This window comes from Clavelina lepadiformis, chromosome 1, assembly GCF_947623445.1.
Source record: "Clavelina lepadiformis chromosome 1, kaClaLepa1.1, whole genome shotgun sequence".
NCBI classification, from domain to species: domain Eukaryota; kingdom Metazoa; phylum Chordata; class Ascidiacea; order Aplousobranchia; family Clavelinidae; genus Clavelina; species Clavelina lepadiformis.
The window spans coordinates 27,310,670-27,338,249 of NC_135240.1; the positions used below are offsets into that span (position 1 = coordinate 27,310,670).

The window sequence follows — 27,580 nt, forward strand, 5'->3', positions numbered from 1 at the left end:
CACATGCGATTTATGAATGATTGCGCGGGCCACTTGAGTGTTTCTGCTAATTTCTAATTAAAACCCTCATACCAAAATTCTAATCTTAGAAATACGTATTATCCTCTTTTACAATTATAAGAACAATAAACATACCAAGTTATAGTAAATTCAACAAAGTTTTTACTACACGTCGACTTTTTAATGTGAAGTTCGGCATAGTTTTTCTCTAACAAGTTTGGCAATATTTGGTGAGATGGACGATGTAGCAATGGAAAGCAAGTTTTCCATATGGGTTTCAGAAATTAGTAAAAAAACAATTAATGCCAATTTCTCGGAATGTAAGTTCGCTATAAAGTACGTAGGCGATTCAGTTGATAATATAAGTCATTTCGACAAATACCGTGCGGGCCACTCAGAACTTTCTGGCGGGCCACGGGTTGGACACCCCTGGCCTATAGATCTTCAATATTCCCAGATAGTGCTAAGCCACAATAGCACTGTACTGTAAACATAACACTTGCACATTGCTGTCAGTTCCACGATCTGCAGGTCTCCTTTACTTTTGCACTCCCATATCAGGACCGAGTGTTGAGAAATTATTACGTCATAATGTACTTTTTATTACCTCATAACTCCATCCAATTCAGGCCTTCAAGTCGGAGTGCAAAAGTAGGCTATAGGAGACCTCAATCAGTCAATCTGCATTGTAGCCTAGGCCTAATAAATCTGGGCGATAGGCTATCACATGTAAACCAGACCTATTTTATGTAATAGTATTAATTTTTCTTCTAAGCCGATTTTCTTTTAGATTAGGTTATTGCCCTGTACGTCAGTAAGCTTCAAAGCTATATTCTGTTCCTTGCCGGGATTATTAACAACATGAGCTGTTTCTTTTGTCACTGTCAGCGCCAATAAACGTCAGAACAAATCTATCCTCGTAGCTAGACCTATGGTGACGCTTTCCCGATAAAATCAAAACAGGTATTGCCCCTATTGTCATTTTTCTCATCAACTTGCAGAATTATTAAACATAGCATAGCATAGCATTCTACTGAACACAACAAATTAGCATTCTTCAATTTCAGCAACGCACGCCAAGAAAAACTTACTAGCAAAAATCGCGCCAGTTGTTTTAATTTGGTCTGCAGCGACATCTCGTGTGTGTGTTAAATTGAACATACTCTACAATTTTATGTAACTAATCCATACTACAACGGAATTAATATCATATTGGTGTGAAATTGTGTCTATTTCTTTTATTTACTATTATCAATTGAATACTAATTCCTTGATTAAAGATTTTAAGACATAATTACTGTGCAACAGATGACCATTAACGGAGCTTATAGATGCCGCATGTGTGATACAGTAGCCTACATAGATTTATAGTTGAATTGGTGCCTTGGCTTTGTGTTATTTTTCAACAGTGACAACAATGAACTTTTTTAAGACTTTTTTTGCATTTTCTGTCGTAACCTTTATGGCATAATTTTTAGTTGAGCTGTTCAACCGAATTAAACAAATTCGTTTCTATTCTTTTGAAACAAATTCAACAAAGTTTTCGGATCAATCAGAACGTTGTGTTATTCGAAAATATATATCTCGCCCTAAAAGGCATCGTCAGTTTCTCGAGGGTATTTAGAATATATTAGCTTGGTTCAATTAAAGTTTATGAGCTTTAGCTTAATACTGCTAGTAACTGGCAAAAGCATCGCACTATCGTATCGTTATTATTACGTTATTATTACGTTATTATTACGTTATTATTACGTTATCGTTTGTTATTGCCATATTTTTGTGTAACTGATTTGCTAAAGTTTTGAGGCAAATTTCGAAACCGGAAAAATGGGAAAGTAAAATGCAAATATTGAATCAATATACCGTGTTTTTGGATCTATATTTGTATTTGGTGCCCGTGTGTTAGGTTTTATGATTTCATATTTCTCAGATTAATATTACCGTAATGTAGACCTTACCATTATCTCTTGCTTAAATTGCGGTGCACTATCGTTGTTGTCAATACATTCGCAACAATGTGCATCAATACAATGTTTATTCCCACAATAAAAGTGCTAGCACACTGACACTGGATACGATTAGCACGAAAAGCGTCATTTTCGTTGACTTGCGCTGCGATAACGAGCGATTTCTTTGCCCAGTGAACGGCCATAACCAAGAAAAATGCATTGTATTTGCAATTGCTCGGGTTGTTTTGCAAATGAAAAAATTGTTTTTTTGATAATTAAAGTTCATTGAACTAATAATAAACTTCATCAAAATTTTGTTTTTGTTTAAGTATTTGTGCCGCACAATAACTTTTTTCCTTCGCTTGATAGCAATAGGCTACTTAGCAAAGTAATTATTTTTTCAAACAAAAATCGAAATCATAATAAAAACGCTAATAGAAATTAAAATTGAAATGAGGATAGAAATCAAAATCAAAATTAAAGTCAAAATGAAAATTGAAATAAAAATGAAATCGTAAAGGAAATAAAAACAAAACCATACAAATAAAATGAAAATAAAAACTGTAATAAAAATAAAAATTGAAGAAAATGTTACAAATAAATAATTGAGTAATAACCATAGACTACCGTACCGCAGGCACCATAATAGCAAAAAGTAAAATGAATAAATGACTGACTGACCTTGACTCGATAAGTCAGTCTAAAACAAATGAAAAACTTCAAACGTCAATTAATATCATAATATTTATTCACAGAATTTGTGTTAGAAATATTTGCGATAAACTGAGAGGAATATCGCTCGAGAATTTCTCACCACCATAAATGTAGTAGTTTAGTGTTGTGTAATCGGTCAAGCGGAAAAGTCTTCTGCTTGTTTGCTTCGAGACTAAAATTGTGGGCGCTCTACTAAAAGTTGACCAAGCGATCTGACGATTTCTTACTATCATTGATGTGATTATTAAATCTATTCCTTCAAAAACAGGATGATCTAACAAGGAGAACGCCATTTCACATTTATATATTATTTGTTTAGACTCGCATTGCACAACCATCGCAGTTGTTGGGCCTACCGGTACTATAGTATTAGGCTACATTCATAACAATTTGAACAATTCCGGTACTGAACCGTGTAGTGCAAGTGCTGTGACATCGTACTGTTCATTTACACAGGTGTACAACGCTAGCCTTGCGATTATAGATATCTTGCAAACTGGTGGCAATAACCTACTGTCTGGTAATATATGTCTATTACAGCAAGGTACTTCAATTAACTACCAGTAGCAGGCACCATGTCCAAATCGTCAATCAGCTTAACACTTTTCGTGTAGGAAATTTGCCTTTATCCGTTGTTAACTTTTTTATGTTATTTTTGTTCTGTTTTAGGTATAAAAATAATGTAAAGCAACCATAGTTTGGCTTTGTATTTTGTTAAACGTAATAATGTGAACAAATTGAGGAGCTATTATGTGGAAAAATTTTTGTTAAACTCGGCTGCATGGTGAAGCTTTTGGCGTAGTATATCACCGCTATCGAATAATTCCAAGACATTCTACGGAGTTTGTCAGTCTGATGGAAAATGTCTAGTGCTTTGGCGATGACATCATCAGAGAGAAAATGTTCTCGTCTTCGTCTCCCCAGTGTCCCTTCGTGTGATGATGTCACAATAGCTGTTGGTTGCTCCGGTTCGCTGTTGATGGAATCGCCAGAAACAGGTTTGCAAATTTCATTTATCAATTTGCACCAGCTTTTGTACTCGCACTGAGAAATGTTTTTGCTTGACATAAGCTTGGCCCAGACTTAAGGACTTGGTTGTTTTATGTCTTAAATTTAAATCACACCAAGCAACTGTTAATTTTTGGGGTCTAGTATACAAGTGCGCAATCACGGGATGCTTTTGCGTACTAGACCCAGCTACTGAAATTGTGATTTCATCTGGTTGTGCACTTGTATATATTCGTCCGTCATGAACATGAGTATAGTTATCTTAACAAATGTTTGATAGTTTTGTTTTTTATAAGAATTCTTTTTCATGTCTGGCTTGACATAACCACTCATTTCAACTGCAGATTAGTGTAACAGAAATTTGTTATTAATTTTTACTGGACTGGTTACATCAGACAATTATCGCTTGCTTTTCTAGATTTCCTTTCCCGAACTCGAAGCAAAGAAGATGAGAGAAGAAGTGATGGTGACGACAACAACAACAACAACAGGAGTGCGTCTGCTTATCTCTCTAAGTTACTCGACTCAAAGGATTTCTCAAACGATCTCGACGTGTCTCCGTCTGTGTTTAATGATTCGGACCCGAATAACTTTTCGTACGTTTCCATGAAATCTATGACGCCCGTCAACGGAAGGACACTACTGCCATCGAAGTCTGCATCGAAGAAAAATAGCCGTCAGTCTCATAGACACAAGCCAGCAGAGGTAGAGGAAACAAACTATATATTTATATAGAAAGTCAAATGCATAATAAACACTTTGTGCAGTGTGTTTTGAATGTATGTTATGAATGTTAAACAGTTGGTACGGCGCACACAGAAGCTTGTACATCAAAAATATCAATTCATATTTAAATAGGTTTTTCGCAAAGATTTGATCAGTGCAATGAAGATACCAGACACATCTCAGCTCTTGCAAGAGGAATATTGGTTAATGCAAGATCCTTGGAGGATTGAATGGGAGAAAGGAGTGCAGGTTCGAAAGTTTATTTGCACTGAACATACCGCATCACTGTTGCCAGTATCATGTTAGCATTATGTTTACTTGTTTTTGGTTGGAATGAAACATCAAAATTCGTGTCACTACCTTGTGGAGTGGACAATGTTTATTAGATTACTTACAAGTGGTTGATTAAGTATACAATGTTTTGTAGATTTTAGCCTGTGGTGTCAACTTATGTAGTTTGTATTTGTTTATTGTGTACATACGGTTTTTTATTTTTTCATTATTTTTGAACTGACATAATTTTGGGTTCTTGCTAGGCTGTGTTTTAGACATCTTTTGAATTGTGACGTTGTTTTAAGCTTGCAGCTTTGCAGCAGTTTATTTCTCACAGGATATCTTCCATCTAGATAAAAAAATATCACAAGGCTTTAAGCTGCACATTGCTAAATTGTTTAACTCCTACTCCCAAGCAGAGTTTAGAGCACCATTTACCATGCCATGCTAATGATAAATCGTTACGCCTTAACTGGTTTGTTTGGAAATGTAGGTACATAAGCATGGGTTCCATGGGCAGTTAGTCATATTTCCAAGGTCCTCTTAATACTGAACAATTGAATAGTGGCTGATGAAGGAACTTAGTAGCTGTTGGCTGTTCATACACAGTGGAGGGTTCGTGAGTCATTTCACGCAAAAGTCAGGGAGAGTTTATGGAGAAATCAGAAACATATTGATGTATCAAATGTTGGTTTTGATTCTTTCATGAAACAAAGTCATAACTTAATTGTGAGCATCGTTGCAGATTAGCAAGGTGTGCTTTAGAAGTTAACAATATGTACAGTTGAAAAAGTTGTTTGGGAAAATGTTTGTCCAACATATTTGACAGCTTGTAACTAACAGAAGCAAATGCAATGAAAGGAAAACTAAAAAGCTGAAAATTAAATTTCCAAAAAAAAGTTATGACAAAAATATCCACCCCAAGCGCATTAACATGCATTTGCGTGCGTACTTACTGGATATACAGGTTTGGTAAATGGCACTTAATTGAACTGGAATTGAAAAAAGACTTGGAACTATTTTTATGGGTTGCCCCAAACATTATTTCGGGCCCTTGAGGCTACTACAGTGAGCCTTCTGCAAAATCGTCTTACTCTTTTTCAACATTTTACTGCCATGCGCCATTCTATCGTACAAAACCTTTTCTGCATCTTATATATATATATGATCATGTAATAATACATATTGTTGATCCATGCTGTGATGTCATAATGACTGTTCAAATTATTCAATAATTACATTAGTAATCAATTTAAGACCTTGTCCAGCTTGATACTGGTCACTATAGCTCTGAACAAAACATCAGTTCAAAAAATAAATGAAATAAATAATGAAGTCTATTAGTTAACTATCTTAAATTTATAACAACATTCACAGACTCCGTTAAGTCTTTGATAGAGCCTTTTACTCACCATTCAGAATGAGAAAGAGAAAATGGTTGTGCTGTTGTTTTGAATGATTTTGAACCTATAGACTGGCAAGTTTGATGGAGCCTTTTTTCAGAGTGTGAAATAAGAGACACTGTTTCAGAATTTGAATAGTGAGTAAAAGACTCTACCAAAATCTTTCCACAAACCCCTGACCTAGAGAGACTGAGCTTTTTTCATTTCAAAATTGGTGAAAAAATTTAACATCTTAATTCATACCGGTATATAAATATCGGTGTATATGCACCTTTATGATCTATAATATAAAGTGAAAGGCACTGTTTAAGATAAAGCAATGTGGAAAGAATTTGCATTGTTTTGTAGGTGCCTGTTAATCCAAAGTCGATTCCTTCCAAAAATGTTCGTTTGGTTCCAAAAGAAACTCACGGAGACTTTAGATTGTAAGTCTAATATTACTATGAATTCTATGAAAGTGATGGCGTGGTTAATATGTGCAAGTGTCACGTATAGCGAATGTGTCATGTAACATGGACAACCATAAAAGTGCGTTAAACTGCAGGCCTCGGAAAATGGTCAAGTCGAGTCCAGACCCTTCTGATAAGGACATGATCAATCTAAATATTCTCGCTGACACGACTTGCCGATATGATCTCGATGAGATGGACGTTTGCTGGTTGAAAGAGATAAATAAAGAAAGAAAATTTATGGGTTTGTTTTTGTACTGCGTTAACCATGCCCTGTTGTGCTCTCTTACTCCATCCACTGACCATGTTTTTGACACAGGCATGCAACCTTTAGATGAATTTTCTATGGAACAAATCATGGAAGAGTTAGAGACGCAGGTTAGGAGTTGCAGCTGTAAAACTGATTTCAGATTTATGTTGAAAAATCTTAGCTCGTATGCCATAACAGCCAGCAAAGCTTGATAAGTATTATGTGCTGACTAAGTACCTGTGATTTATACAGTGTCATGAGAATATGCAAATTGCTATCCAAACAAAAGAAGGACTCGGCATTGAATATGATGAAGACGTCGTATGTGATGTCTGTAGATTGGTAAGTGTGTAGAATAATCTCAAAGTAATTTTCAATATGCACCGGACTTACATTTCTGTTGCCTGTAAAAGTATTTTCACTTCATTTGTCGCGTGACATGTTTGACAGCCTGACTGCGAGGAAGGCAACGAAATGGTCTTCTGCGACGGCTGCAACCTCTGCGTCCACCAAGCATGCTACGGTATCTTAAAGGTATCTATCAAGGAAAAACTACTTTATGCTCTCCCACATCAAACCACTTTGATCCGACAATTTCTAAAGGTGCCGGAAGGAAGTTGGTTGTGTCGTCCTTGCTCTTTGGGGATCCGAGGATCAGCCGTGTGCATCCTCTGCGACAGGAAGGGTGGAGCGATGAAGAGCACACGATCCGGGAACAAATGGGCTCACGTCAGTTGCGCTCTGTGGATCCCCGAGATATCCATCGCTGATCCCGAACGAATGGAGCCAATTACCAAGGTCAGGTTCCGTAAATATTTTAGGATGTTCAAAGAAATCATGTTCAAAAGCGACACGACACAAGTTAGCAGGTTATTAAATAGAGCTATTTGCTACAAGTTATTCTACTTGTATTTTCAAGCCATAGTTTAAATTCTCCGCAGGTATCCCACGTGCCTGCGTCACGCTGGTCTCTTCTCTGTAACTTGTGCAAGGAACGTGTGGGCGCCTGCATCCAGTGCAGTGTTAAACACTGTGTCACTGCTTACCATGTAACATGTGCGATTGAAGCGAAACTAGACATGATTGCTGACTGCCCAGACAAAGAGAGTGACTTTGCAGACGATGCCGTTATATTCAGGTAACTTACAATCCTGTTTGTGGTAGGTACAACGCTTTCTTATAACTTTTCGCTTGAAATGCCAATTGCTTCAAGAAACATGTTAACATAATGCTCCAAGCTTTACACGCATTGGTGTGTATCGTTAACACAGTCAATGCATTGAGTAAGAATATTTCCAGTTACTATACTCATATGCTCATGTGTGAGTTGAGTCAGAGTTGTTGCAAACAAAGTGATCAACTTGACTTGATCTCTCTGCCCAGGTCGTACTGCAAAAAGCACAGCAAGAATCGGAAGGACAGTGATGATGAGGAAGAGAGGAGTGACGAGGAACGGAGGAGCCAGAGGCATCATCGGATCATGGAGCTGGAGGAAGAGTTTTATACTTTGGTGAAAGCATCGGTGAGTCTCCACAACCTCTTTCTTCGAAACTCCGAAAAAGGACGAAGTGGCTGATGGAAGAAAACATCTTTTGTTGATCTTGGAGTTAATCTGGTTGATGTTGTAGGCTGTGGAAGACACTCTTAGCGTCCCGATTGAGACCGCGCAGCAGGTGATGGATTACTGGAAGTTGAAGAGGAAGAGCAACTTCAATCGACCACTTATCACTCCCAAGCATGAAGAGGACACCGCTCTTGCTGAAGCTGCAGAGACAAACCTGCAAAGGAGACTTCGCATGTTCACTCATCTTAGGTAATGTCTCATATATCTGGTGTCTCAGGTAATGTCTCATATATCTGGTGCAGTGCTTCCTTGGTCATCCTGACCTTGTTTAACTGGCAATCGATTGTCCGGTCGGCCGTTGCCTGATTAAGTGTCTTTTTGAGGTAGCAATACAGTAAAACAAACAAACTGTAAAGTTTCCTGCAACTATACTGTGTATCTGATATAGCGTATGCTCATAAATCTTGCTGCATTTGTAGTTTATCTTTAAAAACTAAATCCCATACTGTATCTCAAAACTTTGCGATGGCTTCAAATTTCAAAGGCAACGTTAAGTGTAAAAGGATTGTTTTATCTCTTGAATATGAAAATTCAATTATCCATTTTTTTGCTAATCCGCTTCAAATTTCTAAAAACATTGTCCAGCTAGACCAGACAATTTAGGAAGCACTGTTATAAGGTAACATCTCATATTGACTAAAAATGTGGTCGTTAACAAAAGTTGTGTGGATATTGATAGTCATGCATTGGTTAATCATAGCGTTATCACAATAAGTGGTGCGCGGTTAGGATTTGTGTATTTAATGATTGTTGCTGATTTTGCGTCAACTCCTGCCAGGCAAGATTTGGAAAGAGTTCGAAATCTTTGTTACATGATTGGCCGGCGTGAAAAAACAAAGCGTGCCACTGTAAAGAACATGGAAAGTGTTTTTCTAACCCAGGTATAATATTTCGATGTTTGCAACAAAATAATCATAAATTGTGTAAAACTTTTTAGTTGATTTTTTCACAAATAGCTGAGTGGTTAACCACCTTCAAAATTCCTGGCATGTAAACTTCCTTCTTTATTCCTTTCTTTATTTTGAGTTTTCTTATCCTGTATGTTGCTGAAGTTTTTTTATGATGTTGCTTTAACCTAGTATGCTACTGGCAAATGTTTTCATTTATTCTTCTAATCTCCCTCCAGATGAAGCTTTTGGAGCGGAGGATGTGTCACGACGAGCATTACGACACTCGCAGGATGGTGGTGACTCTGCAGAAGAGCAGTAAACCTCAGGTGTGCGAACTGGCCAGGAAGGAATCGCTTCTGCTGGCTAAGACCCCGGAGTGGACCCAGTCGTCTGAACGCAGCAACATGGAGACGAATGAACGGGAAGTGGAAGCGGTTGAGCAGGTGAAGGATGAAGCTGAAGATAAGGACGCTGGAAACATTGAGAATGATGAGCCTGAGAAAGTTCCTGTCGTGCCATCAAAGAACGGGTTACATCGAAAAGCGTTCTTATCTGCCACAAGGAAACGCGAAGCTCTCCTGCAGAAAAAATGCACTCTGAAACCCACGGAAGTGTCTAAAGATGTGTCTTCCCGAACTCCATTGCGATCTCAAAGAAAACGGAGTCTTCAAACAAACTCTGAATCCGATGCAGAGAGCGAAAATCGTGAACCGGAGTCGACTGCAGGCACGACGCGGAAGATGAGGCGGGCAAAAGCGCAAGCCTGGACTGCTTGGAGGAGTCAGGGAGCATCTGCATCTCCGTCAGCATTTACAGTGAAAACTGATAAAACTGTAGATGCTGGATTCAATGAACCTCCGGCGAGAGTGAAAAAGTCTGACTCGTCAGAGAGCTCAAGGACTCGTTCCACTCAAGTTTTAACTCGTTCTGAAAGGAACAAAAGTGAAGTGAAAGATGCTGAGAAGAGGAGGAGTTCAGTGAACAACGAATCCATCCAGAGCAACAATGGACATCTGATTGTCAAATGGGACTCCGATAAGAATGATAACCCTGATATTATGCAAAGGTCACCAAAAGTCTCACTTGAGAGAACTGCATTGCCAGAGAGAAGGCTCCGATCCAGCAGAAGTAAATCGAGTAAGTTGATGACCTTCTCTTGCAGATCAGATTTGAGATTCAGTTGTTATCAATTTTAGTTTATCTTATTTTTCTTTTATGCATTTTTAAATTTAAGAAGAACGAAGAGAAGACATTTTGTATGATTTCTATGTTTTGTGTTGCAGGCAACTCTCAAAATGATGAAAAGTTGAGTGACAAAGAAGTGAAATTGTCGTCGTTGAAATCTCGAAATGAGGATTCAACTCGAACTCCGAGCATGACGACGGGACCGGCTACGAGGTCTCATTGTAGCTCCACCTCAACGGGATCAAACGAGACCTCGACCAGGCCTCCGAAGAGACTCGCGGCAAGCAATGCAAAAAACGAGTCAGGAGCTCTTGCTCGATCATGTGACAGCAGTGGCGAATCAGGCGAGAAGGGGATGTCACATGGGCAAGGGCTCCGGAGAAAACGAACTTTTCCTCGACAAGAGGAATCCTCGAGTAAAAAAGAAAATCTGAAGAGAAATAAGAGATCAAAGGCAGTCACCTCTCCAGATCCAGACTCCGGGGTGATGTTGAGCATCTCAAACATCCAGAAAGACGAAGATGATGGTGGTTACCGTGGTGACATGGATGAATCAGACTCGGACACATCATGTCCTTCTCGACACAAGATTAAGCACCCCGCATCATCAGGAGATGGTCGCCTCCTGAAGCGAGTCTCTGGGAGCGAGGATTCTGCTCCGGTTGGGAGACGACAACAAAAGATTAGTCCTTTGAAGCGCAAACGTTCACGGACACGTTATAATCGGCCTCGAGAGTCGACGAATGTTTTATTTAAAGGATTTATGGATGTGGAAAGCAATGACATGAAAAAATCTCCTAGTGCTCCACCAAGTTCCACAAATCTTCCCTCTCCCAAGGAGCCAAAAAACGAGCATGCCGCCGGCGATCTTCCCGAGGTAAATACAGAACATAACCCAGCATCCTCTGTCGTCGGCGGCCTCGATTTAAAAGTATCCGACCCTTCCCTCATCCCTCCCTACCATCTACCATACAAGCCTCCTTACATGAATGCAATGCATTACCAGGCTGCCCTCCTGCAAACCACTGGATTGTGCCCACAAGCTCACATGACTGGAATGCCGTGTTTGCCTCCAAATGTGTATTATCCTGTTCCACCATATGCAATGTGGCCCCCTCATGCAGGAGCAGGTCAGGCTCCCTACCCTTTAATGATGCATCAGAATATTCCTTCTGGAAGCCAGGATAATAATTCTCCGACCCTTGTGCTTCCGGATTCCACTCTTTCTCCAGAAAGTCAGCAGAAACCTGCGATTGTGAATCAAACATCGGAGCAACTGGCGGATGATTCTACTGTCGTTTCCCTCGCATCCGGACTCCAGCCACAGGATGGCTCGTCGTCAGTGCTGTGTAAAGTGGATGCTCCTGCTTCATCCTGCATCGAACCAGAGACCAAACTCCCCATCAAGAGTGAAGTGAATCACTCAGACTCCAACAAAAAGAAGAAACATAAAAAATCTAAAAAGAAGAAGAAAAAGAAAAGAAAACGGCAGAGTTCCATTGAATCGAGGCAGGATTCGTATTCGGAAGTTGATAGATTGAGCAGTGGAAGTGGTTATGACGAATATTGTGTCGAATATTGTTCCACGCTTCCTACCAACCCTCCTGAAGACGAAGAAAATCTGAGTGTTGATGAATCTCGGAATAATTCATCTGAGCATCCGACCAATTCATCCTTCGAGGAAGTTACTCCAGCGGAGCCACACAACAAACTTTTGCTCAAAATCGATAAAAAAATGTTGACTTTGAGTGAAGTGAAGGAATCTTCAGACAGAAGTTCTGAGGAAAACCAAAGAGATACAGATCCAAATGAGGATGAGAAAGGCATTATAATGCCTCTTAAACTCAAACTGTGCGGTCAGAAAAGCGATAGGACTTTACGCGGTGGTCTTGTTGCCCGTGAGTACCAGATCTTAGAACCAAATGCCAGTTCAGTGTCTAACGACATGGAGGATGGGAATAAGACCGAAGAGGACGTAGATAATAAAGTTTGTATTCGTGGCCAAGCTGCTCTTTGTCGTCTTGGTCGTACAACTGCACCGGCAACTGTGAAATCTGGAAGAACTCGCCACTTAGAGACTTTGGAAACCGGGCAAAACTCCTCAAACATTTCTATGGGAGAAAGTGGAAGTCAGCCACAACTACCTCCAGTGGATGAATCATGTTGTTCCAAAAAAGTTCCATCGGAGCCAAGGAAAAGGGGTCGTCCTAGGAAAGTGCCTAGGTCTGCTTCGAAGAGCAATACAAGTTCCAATACCTCCACCTCCGTAAGTCTTCCCACATCCTCTGCTGTGGGAAACTTGAGCGTGGACGCATCTCAGGATAAAATCCGTCCTGCTCCTCCCTTCTCACCATCATCGCTGCAGCCAGAGCGTCACTGGAAGAAGAGAAAAGTCCGAGAGCACGAGACCTCTGTTACCACGGAAACAACTCCCGATGACGTGGGGATGGCATCGAATCTGTTTCCAGAAATTCTCCGTAGGATAAGCTCTCCTCCTGGTGAAACATCTGGCATAAATTCTTCATCTAGTGCACTTCAAAAACCTCAAGAACCTACCCCGAGTACTGCCAAAAGTTCATCTCCTGACAAAACACTGCATACTGTGGAAAATCAAGTTTCAAATGGTGAATATTATTGTATTTAAACAGGGGGTCCCCAACCTTTTTTATTCCACATGCCCCTATGAAACTTTTCGTATTTTGTCGCGTCACTTCTGTGAAATACATCTTTGACCAACAAAAATTAAGTACTTTGGGAACCAAATAGTTTTCTTTCCCAAGGTTCCGCATCCCCGGTTGGGAATCCTCTGCGTTAAGATTTCGTCTTTTGTCATGCTGTCTGCTTTTGGTTTTCCGATAACTGATGGCTCTGTTAATTTTTATTCCACAGAAAAACCAAAGTATTCAAAATCTTCACCAAAGAGACATGAGCCTTCACTTGCAGCAGAAAAATTTAACTCAGGAAAAGTTTCGAGAAGTGAAGCAGCAGACGGTCTGCCTCCTGTGTCACCTTACAAGTATGTTGTCATTTTATCTTTGTCACCTTACAATACTCGATCGAATTCAACTGAATTATTTTCAAGGTTCACGGTATCCAGCAAGTTTCAGAAGAAGACGTCGGTTCCCTCAGGGTCAGAAAGTTCAGAGAAGTTGTCAGCTTTGAACAGATTAATCACTAACAAAAACCAACCAAAGCGTACAACGGCAGAGTCAAAGAAACCCGGGCAGTCTGTCAACGATCCTTATGAATTTGCAGATTTCGGAAGTTAACATATTCCCACCAGCATGGATGTAGCAATATTGTTATGAAAACTGCCTGCTGTAAATGTATTGTGTGTAACTGTCTTGACTGAACATGTAAAGTTCGTTTGTTGAAAACAATTTTAATCTAATTTAAACTTTTTGACTTGAAACGTATTTTACATTTTGTGTCTTGTATGTGGTGATCGTTGTGCCGAGGTCGCCGAGTTTTATCGCTCCATTCTACTGAATTCATTTTATTTTATTTTCAATCTATTTTCGCAACTGAGATGCTTCTTCTATTAATAAAAAACGTTAAAAATATGTTGTACAGTGCTTCTGCTAAAACCTTCAGTTGCAGGTTGGTTAAATTCAGGATAAATTTGAACATTATTGTATTATACTATGACCTGGGTGTGATGAGTAAAAAATTTTACCTGTAATTTGCCCAGTAAATGCTTTACCATTCTATTCTACTCCATTTCAATCAAATGGGCGTCAATATATTTGCGCTAAATGAAAGTTTGCACAGACGCCATACAAAGGTCAAATGAGAGCAACATTCTGAGCTTCGTGATGAGGAGACGACCACTCATCCAACATCTTCATCGCCCGCTGCACAGCCGCCGCAGGAGGAGTCTTGTAAGGAGTGTTTTTCATCGAACAACGTTCACCTGACTTCAGCGGAGTTGTATTTGCTCCAGAAAGATCAGCGACAGGCAGAAGAAAATCACGAACTATTTTCCATCCAGCTGGTTTATCTTCGTTCACCACTGATGACGACAAACCAATCTATGAGCATAGGGATGTTAAATATTTACTAATTGCTACAATCACTACAGTCAGCATCAAATCATTTAATTGATCTCAATTAGATAGATTGGAAAGATTTGAACCAACCAGATTTGCAGCAGAAAGTGAGCTTAGAGTAGTAACCCAGGGCGACCAAACATGGTGCTGATTGACAGGATGGAAGAATTGTTTTTTAATAACCTGCCAGAATCAACAAATTCAATTCGGTGCCTGCTAGGGTATCAGCATGATGAAATTCTACAAGTGTAGGTATTCACCAGGAGTGATTCATGTCGTTGTTTCTTTGCAGGGGTAGGTTGGAAATCATTGTCTTCGTCACTAATGGAATGAAAATTCCACAAACCAATCGTCCTTCCAGTTTCCTCACACTCAACACCCGGATTGCCCGACACCAGGTTAAAGCTGCTAAAGAAGAATGTTTAAAATGTGCACAAACAACAACATGAGCATCCTATCATGCACGCAAGTGTACCTTGCATCCCACCCGCATAATGCTAACAATGCCGCAGAGATTTTAACTTTATCGTGAACTGACGAGATACACTTCAACAATTCTTCGTCCTCTGAGGAAGATTCATCCAAAAACTGACAAATCACATCTTCGTTCAAGTTCTGAGAAGAGAAGCATTAATATCACACCATACCACACTGTACACATATTTATAATAAGCCTCAATCAATGCAAGATAGTTTCAACCATGTCTTTGTGCACTTCTGCTGTCATCACAGGCAGCTTCTCTCGCAAGCTCATCAAGTTTTCAAAACGTTTGAAGAACTTCTTCTTCAAATCAAGCTTGTCTTGTATCGACAGATATTGCACATCATCAAACGGGTGCAAAAGGACATCGCTGCAATAATTGCTCGGCCATGAACAGATCCTTAAATGCCCGCGGATCACATTCTCTTGAGCTTTCTCACATTCGGACCGATCTAGAAAAGCAGTGCTTGCAGCCAATCGCCATTCTTACATCGCATATGACACACTTTACACAAATAGTACAAACTGATTACAGTTGTCCTTGTTAGGCCAAGGTAGTCTAACGGCGATAACAACCGAGCAGGTGCAGCATTTTGCAATATCCTCCCCAATGCATTCCCAACCATACTGGGCAAGCAAGGGGGGACTGAGAGAAAGAGGCTTCCCACACCACAGAGATGACTGAGGATATGACGTTAAGGTAAATTTAAAGGACGTAAGAAAATTAGGTTTTTACAATTTAGCAACTGAAGCAATATTTTATATATATCAATAACAATTTAAACTGCCATGTTGAGACTTTATAACTGAACAACAAAGGATACCGTAAAGGTTTTGACTCTCTTCTGAAATGCTTCCTTTGACCTTGGGCTTGGAGTAGGTTTTATTTCTGATGTTTCATTTTGAACTTGAGATTTATCTAAATCAACAGATTTGTCTCTGCAGTCAACCGTCGAGTTATTAACATTTTCCGATTCATCAGTGGATCCCTCATTCTCAAGTGAAGAGATTAAATCAGACATTACGTTCTTAACCAAATCAACAACAGATTTGGATGGCCTCATGGCAGTGGGAATGTTCACAGGAGACATGGTTGATGCCATAGCTTCAGTCTTTGACAATTTGCTTCAAAACTTCAAGAGATGGCTTCAGCTCAGCACCAAGGTTAAGAATGAGGCCGGTGTTAGCGGAACTGCTTGCGATGAAGCTGATGGTCAGCGGTTGCCTGATAACATTTAACATAGACATAACCACGATTGGGCACTTAATGAAAGAACCTACTTGTTAAAGTGGACGACGGTGTAATTGTTGTAACAGCAGATAAAGTAGTCGTTCTTCCCAAGACCAAGTTTTCCCGATAAATCTGACGCGAGTGGAAACGTGCTCAAAAACCCAGACCTCAATGCAAATTCTGGAGCTTTATCGTTAGTAACCTAAAACATAAAGGCAAGACATTTTAACTAATACTTCTCACTGGAAAATGAACATTCAAAATATTGATGCTATACCAGGAGAATCTATGACACTGTGTTCACGTCATTGTTACCTTCAGGACCGGAACTCCGTCTCTGTCAGAAACGACAATGGCAACTAATCCCTTGATGCTACTCAACTGGCGATATAAATATTTCTTCAGATCTTCAGACATTTTCCGAAAATTTCATTTGTAATTTTACCTTTTTATTTCTTTAAAATCTTTCTGCTAAAGTCAAACAGAAACATCCAATAATCAAAAAATTCCAAAATTGAAAAACAAATGATTGAAAATGCCTTGATTATACAAAGCTTCTTTGATGACAGACGTCGTAAGAAAATCAGTTAAATTATGACATATATCAGGGGTGGCCAACCAGTCAGAGACTAAGAGCCTCACTTCTTACTGTGTTAACCGCAAAGAGCCACAACATAAACATTATGATTTATGACGCTGTTTCTTATTACGTCATAATACTGCATCAGATATTGTTTCAGTTTCATTATCTTTAACCTGGGTCGGTTTCTGATGTAATCAGTAATTATTTCGCAAATATCAATCGAACATTAGCCAGTATAGATTACTTTTCTGTATTATTTATCTGCCTAAAATATGTAAAGTGTGCTCTATTTTGGAGGTTCAATATGAACAAAAAAGCCGCATGCGGCTCGCAAGCCGCGGGTTGGCCAGCCCTGATGTATATGACACATTGACAATCAAACTGATTAATTGAATGCAGATTCGAAAAAACTAACGATTTTAATCCATAACAGACACATGGCTGCACAAGGTATGTGAGGAATAAGAATAACGGCAGGCAAGGTATGTGGTATAGGTTAGGGGTGTTCAAATGATTTCTGCCATGATCAACCGCAGCCAAACCTGACAACATGATGATCCACTAAATACGAATAGTAAACATATTGGACATAAAAGTCAAAAGTGAAATGTGCTACAGCTGCAAGATTGTTTCAGTGAGATAAATGATGAGTTGTTTTAGATCTCACAATAGCTACATGAAAATACTGTAAAAAGTTTTTTATTTCAAGATTACATTGCAAGATGAAAAGAATCGGATCGAGATCGAAATCTACAATTTGAACGCCCCCGGTATAGGTCATACAAAACGTAATCCTTAAGAAATGCACCATGCTGCAGCATTACACTTTTAAAAGAAAATAAAAGAGCACAGTGACAATGACAAACAGTTAAAGTTTGTATCAACTCTCAGTTTCAACCACCTGACTATGACATAAGCATTTGGTCTTACACAACCAAGCTCCAACGTAAAACATAATCGGAAGAAAACAAACTATGGCCGTTATGATCCATACTTCGCCTTTATCTATTACAGCAATTGTGCAGTTATATTTCTTACCCCAGTCAAGCCTTGTGTAGTTCATGGAGTCGATCAAGTCACTACAAAGCAATTTATCACGTTCAATCTGATCATACAGGTCATTGGCATCACAGTATAAATTTATGCACATGGTACAGACAGTGCTGTTTGAATCACTTGTTTGATTACTTGGAAAAATTCCGCTGGCAAAGTCCCGAAAACAGTCCATAGTGTTATTTATTTTCTTCAACAACAACTTTGCTTCTTTGGTAACGTTGTAGACCTTAGTGTGATTCTTATAAGAAACATTGAAGCAGTTATCACACGTCGACTTACTCCAGATGCTAGTGACAAAGTCGTAAGTCATCAGCACAACCTGGATGTTGTCAGCCCTCAAAATTAGCTCCTTACACCCTTTCATCCCTCCTTCGCTGACATCCTTGAATATCAGTTTGTAAATCTCTTGAACTTTTACGTATTTCTCCGCACACTTCTGACAATAATGCAAAGGGCGTGCGTTTGTTACAGCACAATCAATAAAATCCGATGTTGCATTGCTGAAAGCGAACAAAAATTTCATACACTCCTTTGGTACCCTGCCTTCTGCAACGTTCACCGTTTCAGGAACGACTTCAACCCAGAACTCATTAAACGAGGAGTTAAATGCGGAAGTTTTATACTTCACGTATTTCGTTCCAGAAACTGTTCCAGGAATAATTATAATACCAGAGAGACATTGCATGAAGACAAAACAAAAATATCCGTAAAAAATCATTTCAATCATAAAGTGCTTGTATATTGCACTCCACCCACACAAACTTTTTACTAAAGTTCTCCTTCGTATAGCTTCAAAACAGCTCAATGCCGCAGCTTATAGTGCCAAATAAAAAGCTCATCTCATGACTTCATAGGCTTAACCAAAACAAAGGATTTGCGGAAAAAGTTGAGGAAACGGTTGAGTCGGATAAACGGATCACGCACAGTGACTCAAAAATCCTGTCAAGATTAAGATTTCTTTGCAGTTTGTAAAATTTTCTTACCTGGAAATTTTTTTTCAATTTTGGCTTAAAGGACGATAAACTTGGCCACGATTAATCGCACAGCAGTTTAATCAAACCGATAAAATTGCTTTCATAAAGCACAAAACGTTTACTATGTTTTTAACTTATTAGTCAATGTTTTTATGGGATTCCACCGAATAGGCACGAATATGGTATCCAATATGGAAAATCAATTATTATACATAGTCTGCCGCAGATGATTTCATTCAATCACATGCAGTCTTATCGTTTTGTAGCAGTAATCAGATCATTGTTTGCTGAGGCGTTAATCACCATATATCCCTAATCATTTCTTTCATTATTAACTCTGTGTGAATGGAAAACAATGCCAGTTGCTGCTGACATTTGTTAATGAACGGGAACACTGACATAGCAAAATGGGTTAAAACGCAACATTTAGGATTTGCGGCGTGCGTTGCAGTTTGCAAACACCGATACCGGAACAAACACGCATGCGTATCGCATTTGTTACGTCAACACAGACGACGGAATATATTTTATTAACTGGTTTATTTATGCGCCGCACACACAAACAATGGAATTTGTAACGCTTGAATAGTGACATCAACAACAGCCAAGCGTGCTTCCAGAAATGTAATGTATCATCCATAATTTCCCAGTTGCACGAAGCCATAGGACGCATAACGTGATACATTGAAAGTATTGATATTCTTTTTCAACACAAATTTATTTAAGAGTTTAGTTAAAAGCTTGTTGGTTTTGGTCACGCACTTATAATAGTTCGGTTGTCTGTGGTAACAAATTCCTATCCTAAAATCATTCCAAAATAAATTATGTGTTTGTTAATAGAAAGACTGTTTACCAATATCTTCTTCTAGTCAATTTACGACATCTTTTCTTTGCACTACTGTACCAGTACTATTATACCCAGGGTTGCCATACCGTCCTTATTTCTAAGATTTGTCCTTATTTTAAAGGTCCGTGTCTTAGAAAATATGTTTGTCCTTTTTTCTAAGAAATGTCCTTATTTTCGTATTATTTTTAGGGCAGAGGTTCGTATTTTGGGCATTTTGTCACCTTTACGATACCATTTTGTACCAAAGAGATACCAAAATTATGAACATTTTTTTTTTTTTTTTTAGGAACACTGGTTGCTTTCTCTTGTTGTACACTGTTTAAGGTGGTATTCGTCTTTCATGTTCTAGTCGTCCTTATTTTTGAGTTGGGAATGATGGCAACCCTGATTATACCAAATAGTTGAGCATGAAAGTGCTCTTGTAGGTAGCAGGGTAACACAGTGCACATACAGATAACTCCTATTTAATTAAAAACCCATTTATAATAATTACTTAATTAGTCAATCATCTTTTTACTGCAGAAATATTAAAAAAGTCTGACCAACCAACACTACATTCATCGAAATGAGTTTTCCGACACCAACTCTTCATTGATGCGATATGTGCTTGAACCATGTTTGAAGACAATCCAACTAAGTGACGTCACATTATCACCCCCCAGTGTAGCTTTTTGTAAATGGTTTTGCCAATAAATCGTTAACGAAAAAATAGTGAGAAATTTGGCTTATGTTTTATAAGTAGAAAATTGTCAGTGTTGCATTTCGAAAATAATTTTCGTAAGCATTCAAATATTTACGAGGTGTCTGCGACTTTATTTTCATGAAAATACTCTGACAAATATTTATCTGCAACTAATTAGCTTTATACATTAATGTATTTGCCTGCAGCTGTATTGGTTTCAGAAAGTACTTGGTAATTTGTACTTCCATAACTAATTTCATATCAATAAATACTTCTCAAACTACTTCTTATTTCAGTAGTTCAAAAGGTTCTACTTCAAATTTAAGTGCAGCTTTCAAACCACAATACTTGTACTTTAGTGACTTTACTTAAGTAACTTATGTGATTAATTTAACCACCACTGGTCATTGTTTTAAAATCAATCTCAAAATACTGCTTGGATGACATTCCATAGTGATCTATGAAGTTGCTAGCTAAACAAAACAAAAAAGGATATTTAATGTAAAGTTGGACTAATACCACACGAATGACATTGTTTATATTTGTAACCTATTTCCTGGGGAAAGAAACTGAATGCGCAAAACTGTAAAATGAAGAGGACACAAAGAAATTGCAAAAAAATACAAGTACTGTATTTAGAAATGATGCATTCAACAAAATGAGAACAACATGTGCTAGCATTGCTATGTGCAGCAAAGCAGGCGTGCTAATGTGAAAGCAGTTTCAATACTAACATTACAATAACTCTGTTTGTAAACAAACATCAAAAATATCTTTTAAAAGGTTCACTAAACCAATTAAGGCTTTATGATCGTATCATTTACATTTAAAAGAGAATTAAGCCGTAAAACTGAAAACATCAAATAAATTCCTGGGTAAAGTTTGACAGTCAATCAGTTTTAGAAGTAGTTGCAAGAGCTTTGGGATGGGTGCGAATTATTTTTGCATCTTGTTCAATTGACTGCAACTATATACCGATAACTTTGCTCCCTTTGAAGAAGAATTTATATAATTCATAAAATATTGTAGTTGCTTTTATCAACATTGAAAATATTTAATTCTTATTTTTCTTTGGTGCAAAGCAAATTTCTTGTAATATCAGATCACTCATTGCTCCGGTTGACACCTATTTTCTAAACAAGCGAATATGAGTAGCAAAAAACTACATATGATGTGAATAGAGAAATATAAAGAAAATGGAAAAATTAATTTATCAATCCAAAGACATTGCAATCAGCGAAAATCAAAAAAATGAGACAGACATATTAAATTGGTTCATATTTTGCAATATGACTTTTGCAAATGTTTAAAAATTAAACAAGATTTTTATAGTGCAAAACATAATATTCATGGGCAAAAATAACAAATCACCAAACTAGCTTTATGTGGTAGAAATAGTAATACTAACATGACTGTACCTCTGAATATAAACAAATATTAAAACATTGCCACATCAATATTTACAATAGATCTTATTAAAACTTAAACCAAACATTTCATTATTTCACTCACCAGTGTGGATTTTTACATGTTGCTTCAAAGTACTGTTTCACGAAAATGACTTGAAATAAACATTGCATTAACAAGAGCATTCTCCAAACATAGCAAATTGCTATTTTGTGAAAATGATTTACAACAATCCTTGCGTTAATAAAGTCTTTCCCCAGTTTGGACTTCCAAAAGGATGTTTTGTGAAAATGATTTACAGCAAACATTGCCTCGATAAGGGCGACTTTAAATATGGATTTTCGAATGTTGCTTTAAAGTACTGTTTCTCAAAAATTTCCTGAAGCAAATATCACATTGATCTGATTAACACCTAAACCAAAAATGTCATTAAAGGCTTTCTCCACTGTGGACTTTCATATGTTGCTGTAAATTGCCGTTTTCTGAAAGCGATTTAAAGCAAACATCACGATGATAAGGGCGCTCTCCAGTGTGGACAGTCATATGTTGCTTCAATTAGCCATTTCGCGAAAATGATTTGAAACAAACTTTGCATTGATAAAGGCGCTATCCAGTGTGGACTTTCATATGACTTTGCAAACTGCTGCAGTGTGAAAAAGATTTGCAGCAAACTTTACATTGATAAGGCTGCTCTCCAGTGTGGACTTTCATATGTTGCTTCAAAGTGCTGTTTTGTGAAAATGATTTGCAACAAATTTTGCATTGATAAGGACGCTCTCCAGTATGGACTTTCATATGCCTCTGCAAACTGCTGTTGTCTGAAAATGATTTGCAACAAACATTGCATTGATAAGGTTGCTCTCCAGTGTGGACTTTCATATGCCTCTGCAAACTGCTGTTGTCTGAAAATGATTTGCAACAAAATTTGCATTGGTAAGGACGCTCTCCAGTGTGGACTTTTATATGTTGCTTCAAATTGCTGTTTCTCGAAAATGATTTGCAACAAATTTTGCATTGATAAGGGCGCTCTCCAGTGTGGACTTTCATATGACGCTGCAAAGTGCTGTTTTGTGAAAATGATTTGCAACAAATTTTGCATTGATAAGGACGCTCTCCAGTGTGGACTTTCATATGACGTTGCACAGTGCTGCATTGTGAAAAATATTTGCAACAAACTTTGCATTGATAAGGTTGCTCTCCAGTGTGGACTTTCATATGTTGCTTTAAATTGCTGTTTACAAAAAATGACTTCAAACAAACATCACATTGATAAGGACGCTCTCCAGTGTGGACTTTCATATGTTGCTTCAAATAGCTGCTTGTTGAAAAAGATTTGCAACAAATTTTGCATTGATAAGGTTGCTCTCCAGTGTGGACTTTCATATGTTGCTTCAAATTGCTGTTTTGCGAAAATGATTTGCAACAAACCTTGCATTGATAAGGTTTCTCTTCCGTGTGGACTTTCATATGTTGCTTTAAATTGCTGTTTTGTGAAAATGATTTGCAACAAATTTTGCATTGATAAGGTTGCTCTCCAGTGTGGACTTTCATATGCCTCTGCAAACTGCTGTTGTCTGAAAATGATTTGCAACAAACATTACATTGATAAGGACGCTCTCCAGTGTGGACTTTCATATGTTGCTTCAAATGGTCGTTTTGCGAAAATGATTTGAAACAAACATCGCATTGATAAGGACGCTCTCCAGTGTGTACTTTCATATGACGTTGCAAATTGCTGTTTTGTGAAAAATATTTGCAACAAACTTTGCATTGATAAGGGCGCTCTCCAGTGTGGACTTTCATATGTTGCTTTAAATTGCTGTTTACAAAAAATGACTTCAAACAAACATCACATTGATAAGGACGCTCTCCAGTGTGGACTTTCATATGTTGCTTCAAATAGCTGTTTGTTGAAAAAGATTTGCAACAAATTTTGCATTGATAAGGTTGCTCTCCAGTGTGGACTTTCATATGTTGCTTCAAATGGTCGTTTTGCGAAAATGATTTGAAACAAACATCGCATTGATAAGGACGCTCTCCAGTGTGGACTTTCATATGTTGCTTCAAATTGCTGTTTTGCGAAAATGATTTGCAACAAACCTTGCATTGATAAGGTTTCTCTTCCGTGTGGACTTTCATATGTTGCTTTAAAGTGCTGTTTTGTGAAAATGATTTGCAACAAACTCGACATTGATACAACTTTATACTCTTGTGAGTCTTTAAATGATTTTTCATGTTTGCTTTTTCTGTAAAAGATTCATCACAAACAGTGCAACAGAAATGTATTTTGTCATTTTTAACAATTCTTGAAAACTTAACCTCGCTACATTTTCTCTTACTCTTTGTTATATTTTTATCAGGAAATTTCGTAGCCAACATGTTGTATCCCTCATGTGAGTTTCTTCTTTTTACATTTTCAGAATCATCAACCTCACTAATGAATGTTGAATTCCCATCATTCTCTGACTGAGGGAAAACATTATTTGACATGTGAGTAAATGTGGCATCTGTCTCATTCTGGAAAATCTCAATATTCTGCAACGACAAAGATTTTTCTTCAAAAGCTTCAAAATGAGCTACATCTGATGCCTTCTCTGAGTGAACTTCTTGAATGCAAATGCTAGTATCAGACTCAGACAGTATAGCTGATGGTTGCAATGTTTCTTCAAATGGCATTGCATTGTTCTTGCTTTCACTTCTACATTTTTCTGCAAGAAACTTTAAATACATATCTTCCATATTTTCTTGCACCTTTGCAAATTCCATTTTCATATAATATCTTGTCGCATTGATTTTAATTCTTGCAAAATAAGATAATTCAATGTTTTTAAAACAATGACAAGTTATATACGACCTGGTTGACATTCTGTAGTTGCATATGATGCTGTTTATACTTATGACCTATATGCTAAGAAAGGGAATATAAATGTTAAAGCTTAAAAATGTAGAAATACAAACAACATTTTCAAAGAATTTGCAGTTGGCAATAATCAAAATAAAATGATAAAAAACTAATTCCTAAAGTAGGTCATGTAGTGTAACTGTTGTGAATGTTTAGAAATATTCCCTGACAAATGTGCTTTCAACTTAAAAAACTTCTCACAATGAGAACACTGGTATGGTTGCCCACTTGTGTCAATTGTCAAATGACATTGCAAAATCCTGCTTAGTGAAAATGATTTCTAACAAACTTTTACACTGATAAGGGCGCTCTCCAGTGTGGACAGTCATAAGTTGCTTTAAAACTCTGTTAAGTAAAAGCGATTTACAATAAAATCCACATTGATGTGGCCAGGTTTTTTTTTAAGGTTTGGTTTGGGTGACCGCTAAGTAGTTTTAAGAGACCGCAAGTGTTTCATTTAAATACCAAAAAATAGCCATATTTGCAAGTCCAAATTTTGGGAAACCGCTGGATAAATTTGGGGGACCGTTTCGGTCCCCCAAAACACCTTAAAAAAAACACTGGATGTGGCCACATGTCCAAATCCAAAATTCTTTTACACACAGGTATCATCTACACTGTAAACATTCAATTAAAACTGCTTTAAATAAAACAGCCAATAAAACATTTCATACCACCTGGATGACACTTCATACTTTACACTGATATGAATAAAATAATATAAAAATTTGGCAACAGATCAAAAAATGGAAAAACTAAGGACTCATAAAAATACTTTTTTAGGTTGAATGACAAAAAAATTTTTAACTAAACAACTTCCCTTAAATATTTTATCACAGAATTGCACAAGTATGATCGTTCAATGCTACAGTATTTTTAAACCCCCACAATTGTGATTTCAACTGCTGATTTTTCAAAATGAGAACAAACTCGTGGTTTTATATAATGAGAACTCTTATATGATCCAACAAAAAGCAGCTTTGTCAAAACGTTTTGGAAAAAAACCTGTTGTTAATACGACCGCATGTCCGTGTCAGTCTTTAAATGACTTTGATTATTGTCTAAAAAATCTATCACAAACAGTCACAAGATGACAATTGTCGGAGAATGATCAGTTTTCTTGGTAGTATTGCTTAAACAACGAATTATTATGTTTTTATCTGGAAATTCCTTAACCAATAAGTTATATTCCTCACATTGTGATAATGTTTAAATGAAATTGCTTTTATATTCACGAAATTGTTGACCAATGAAACTGTTAGTTCATTCATTTTATTTTATGTGATTTCCTTCTTTCGTAACTGGCACACCACCTGTGAAACCTTATGGGGAAACAGTATACTTAACTTTACAATCAAGTTGTCCTCGGATGTGGCATTTGTTTTATTCCCTGACTGAGGGACAATTATCTCTAACATGTTTGTAATTGTGTCATTGTTCTTAGACTGTGATATCTCTCAATCCTCAAAAAGAAAAGCTTTCCATTCCTGAAATTCCCATATTACTCTAAATTTTTTAAAATCAGATCACTGATTGCTCTTAATACAACGTCAATATGTCTACAACTTGGTTGACACTCAATAAGGTAAAGTAAAGGTGAAGGTAAGTTTGACAGTCAAGGTGAAGTGAGGTTTTCAAAAACATCTTGACAAGCTTACCACTTGGATGACACTCCATAGTACACTATGAAAGTGAGAGCTAAACAAAACAAAAATTTATATTTAATGTAGTTTTTGACGGATACCACATGAATAACACTCCATGATTATACATGACATTGCTTATATCTGTAACTTATTTGCTGGGAATGAAAATGATCGGAAAACTGTAGCAAATATTACAAGTATTCAAGGACGGTGAATTCAAAAAAACTCAAAGTAAATTGAAAACAGCATGCGCTAGCATTCCGATGTGAAGCAAAGAAGCATTGCTATGATATATAAGTCTCATGAAGTCATTGTCTGCTTTTCTCAACCACAGATTTCATTATTTACCTTGACGGCTTATTTTCTGAAGACTAACTTCAATTAGCAGTGATAAATTTTATAATGACTTGTTTTCCAGTGCTATAATATTTGACCAAAGTCCTTGTTGGCTTTTAAACATTACAATAAAGATGACTATCTTACAACTGAACGTCTACAAATTGATATCAAGAACGGTTACACAGGAATGACAACTATATATAGGCCTGATTATATTGAAGTTTCCTTGAACAATTACATTTAGACAAAAATTGGCACAGCAACAGCATAAAGACGTCCACGTTGCAGCGATAATCTTAGTAGAAAAATGCATTGAACAGCTGTGCATAACTCACGCAAGATAGGCAGGCACGACTTAAAACGGGAAACAGGAAGTGATCGGCTTGCAATGCGATGCATCACTGACGCCGTGATTCGCAAAGCAGACGTCCGAAAACAAGAATTCTACACTGTATTCGACCTGTATACTATAGGGGAGCACGACATATGGCCGCGGGAAAGTGGCCGCGAACAAACTCACCGGGGTCAACTGAACGTGACGTAAATTGACCGCAGACAAACTGACTGTGACATAAACTGGCCGGCGATCAAATTAACCGTCGATAAATTGGCCGGCGATCAAATTAACCGGCGACAAATTGGCCGTCAAAAGGTCAAAATTTTAAACTCGGTAGTATATGATATGTAAAGTAAATATTTGTTTGTAACTATTTCCTTTGTTTTTAACAAAATTGTTTTTTATTTCAATACACATTGAAACGTTTATTGAAATAAACAGAAATATTTCCGGAAATACGAGAAATACGAGTAACAACATTAAAAGACGTTCACTGCAAAACACATATGACACTACATAATATGGGCACTAAAATTTACACAAGCTGTTATTTGACAAACAAGGAAGTTTATTGC

At 37.6% G+C, this 27,580-nt stretch overlaps 5 protein-coding genes across 6 annotated transcripts; 1 reads left to right on the plus strand and 4 right to left on the minus strand.

Annotated features, from left to right (window-relative positions):
- Nucleotides 1-3,313: 3,313 nt before the first annotated feature.
- Nucleotides 3,314-14,032, plus strand: LOC143459628 (uncharacterized). The gene is made up of 17 exons (XM_076956882.1): nt 3,314-3,661; nt 4,090-4,376; nt 4,530-4,646; nt 6,422-6,498; nt 6,618-6,766; nt 6,842-6,900; nt 7,025-7,114; nt 7,223-7,306; nt 7,376-7,570; nt 7,714-7,910; nt 8,156-8,294; nt 8,401-8,585; nt 9,175-9,277; nt 9,523-10,423; nt 10,570-13,095; nt 13,361-13,487; nt 13,554-14,032. Exons 1-17 carry the CDS (start codon nt 3,526-3,528, stop codon nt 13,738-13,740), a joined length of 5,559 nt encoding a protein of 1,852 aa, XP_076812997.1. The 5' UTR covers nt 3,314-3,525; the 3' UTR covers nt 13,741-14,032.
- A 159-nt stretch (nt 14,033-14,191) lies between these two features.
- On the minus strand, nt 14,192-16,424 carry LOC143459714 (zinc finger C3HC-type protein 1-like). 2 transcript variants are annotated; one of them, XM_076957078.1, is made up of 8 exons: nt 16,283-16,424; nt 15,826-16,226; nt 15,535-15,682; nt 15,221-15,453; nt 14,996-15,135; nt 14,781-14,925; nt 14,611-14,703; nt 14,192-14,502 (listed from the first exon to the last, which is right to left on the minus strand). In XM_076957078.1, exons 2-8 carry the CDS (start codon nt 16,102-16,104, stop codon nt 14,257-14,259), a joined length of 1,284 nt encoding a protein of 427 aa, XP_076813193.1. In that variant the 5' UTR covers nt 16,105-16,226; nt 16,283-16,424; the 3' UTR covers nt 14,192-14,256. The 2 variants fall into 2 exon arrangements, with proteins under 2 accessions (XP_076813193.1, XP_076813116.1); XM_076957001.1 differs by having other exon boundaries at nt 14,781-14,928.
- LOC143449784 (ragulator complex protein LAMTOR3-like) lies at nt 16,109-16,649 on the minus strand. The gene is made up of 3 exons (XM_076950114.1): nt 16,548-16,649; nt 16,283-16,434; nt 16,109-16,226 (listed from the first exon to the last, which is right to left on the minus strand). The coding sequence occupies exons 1-3, from the start codon at nt 16,647-16,649 to the stop codon at nt 16,109-16,111; spliced, it is 372 nt and encodes a 123-aa protein (XP_076806229.1).
- Nucleotides 16,650-16,703: 54 nt separating this feature from the next.
- Nucleotides 16,704-18,729, minus strand: LOC143459854 (osteopetrosis-associated transmembrane protein 1-like). Its single transcript, XM_076957195.1, has one exon. It carries the CDS (start codon nt 18,596-18,598, stop codon nt 17,696-17,698), a length of 903 nt encoding a protein of 300 aa, XP_076813310.1. The 5' UTR covers nt 18,599-18,729; the 3' UTR covers nt 16,704-17,695.
- A 2,171-nt stretch (nt 18,730-20,900) lies between these two features.
- Nucleotides 20,901-27,154, minus strand: LOC143459944 (uncharacterized). Its single transcript, XM_076957300.1, has one exon. The coding sequence runs from the start codon at nt 24,644-24,646 to the stop codon at nt 22,388-22,390; it is 2,259 nt and encodes a 752-aa protein (XP_076813415.1). The 5' UTR covers nt 24,647-27,154; the 3' UTR covers nt 20,901-22,387.
- Between the last annotated feature and the right edge of the window lie 426 nt (nt 27,155-27,580).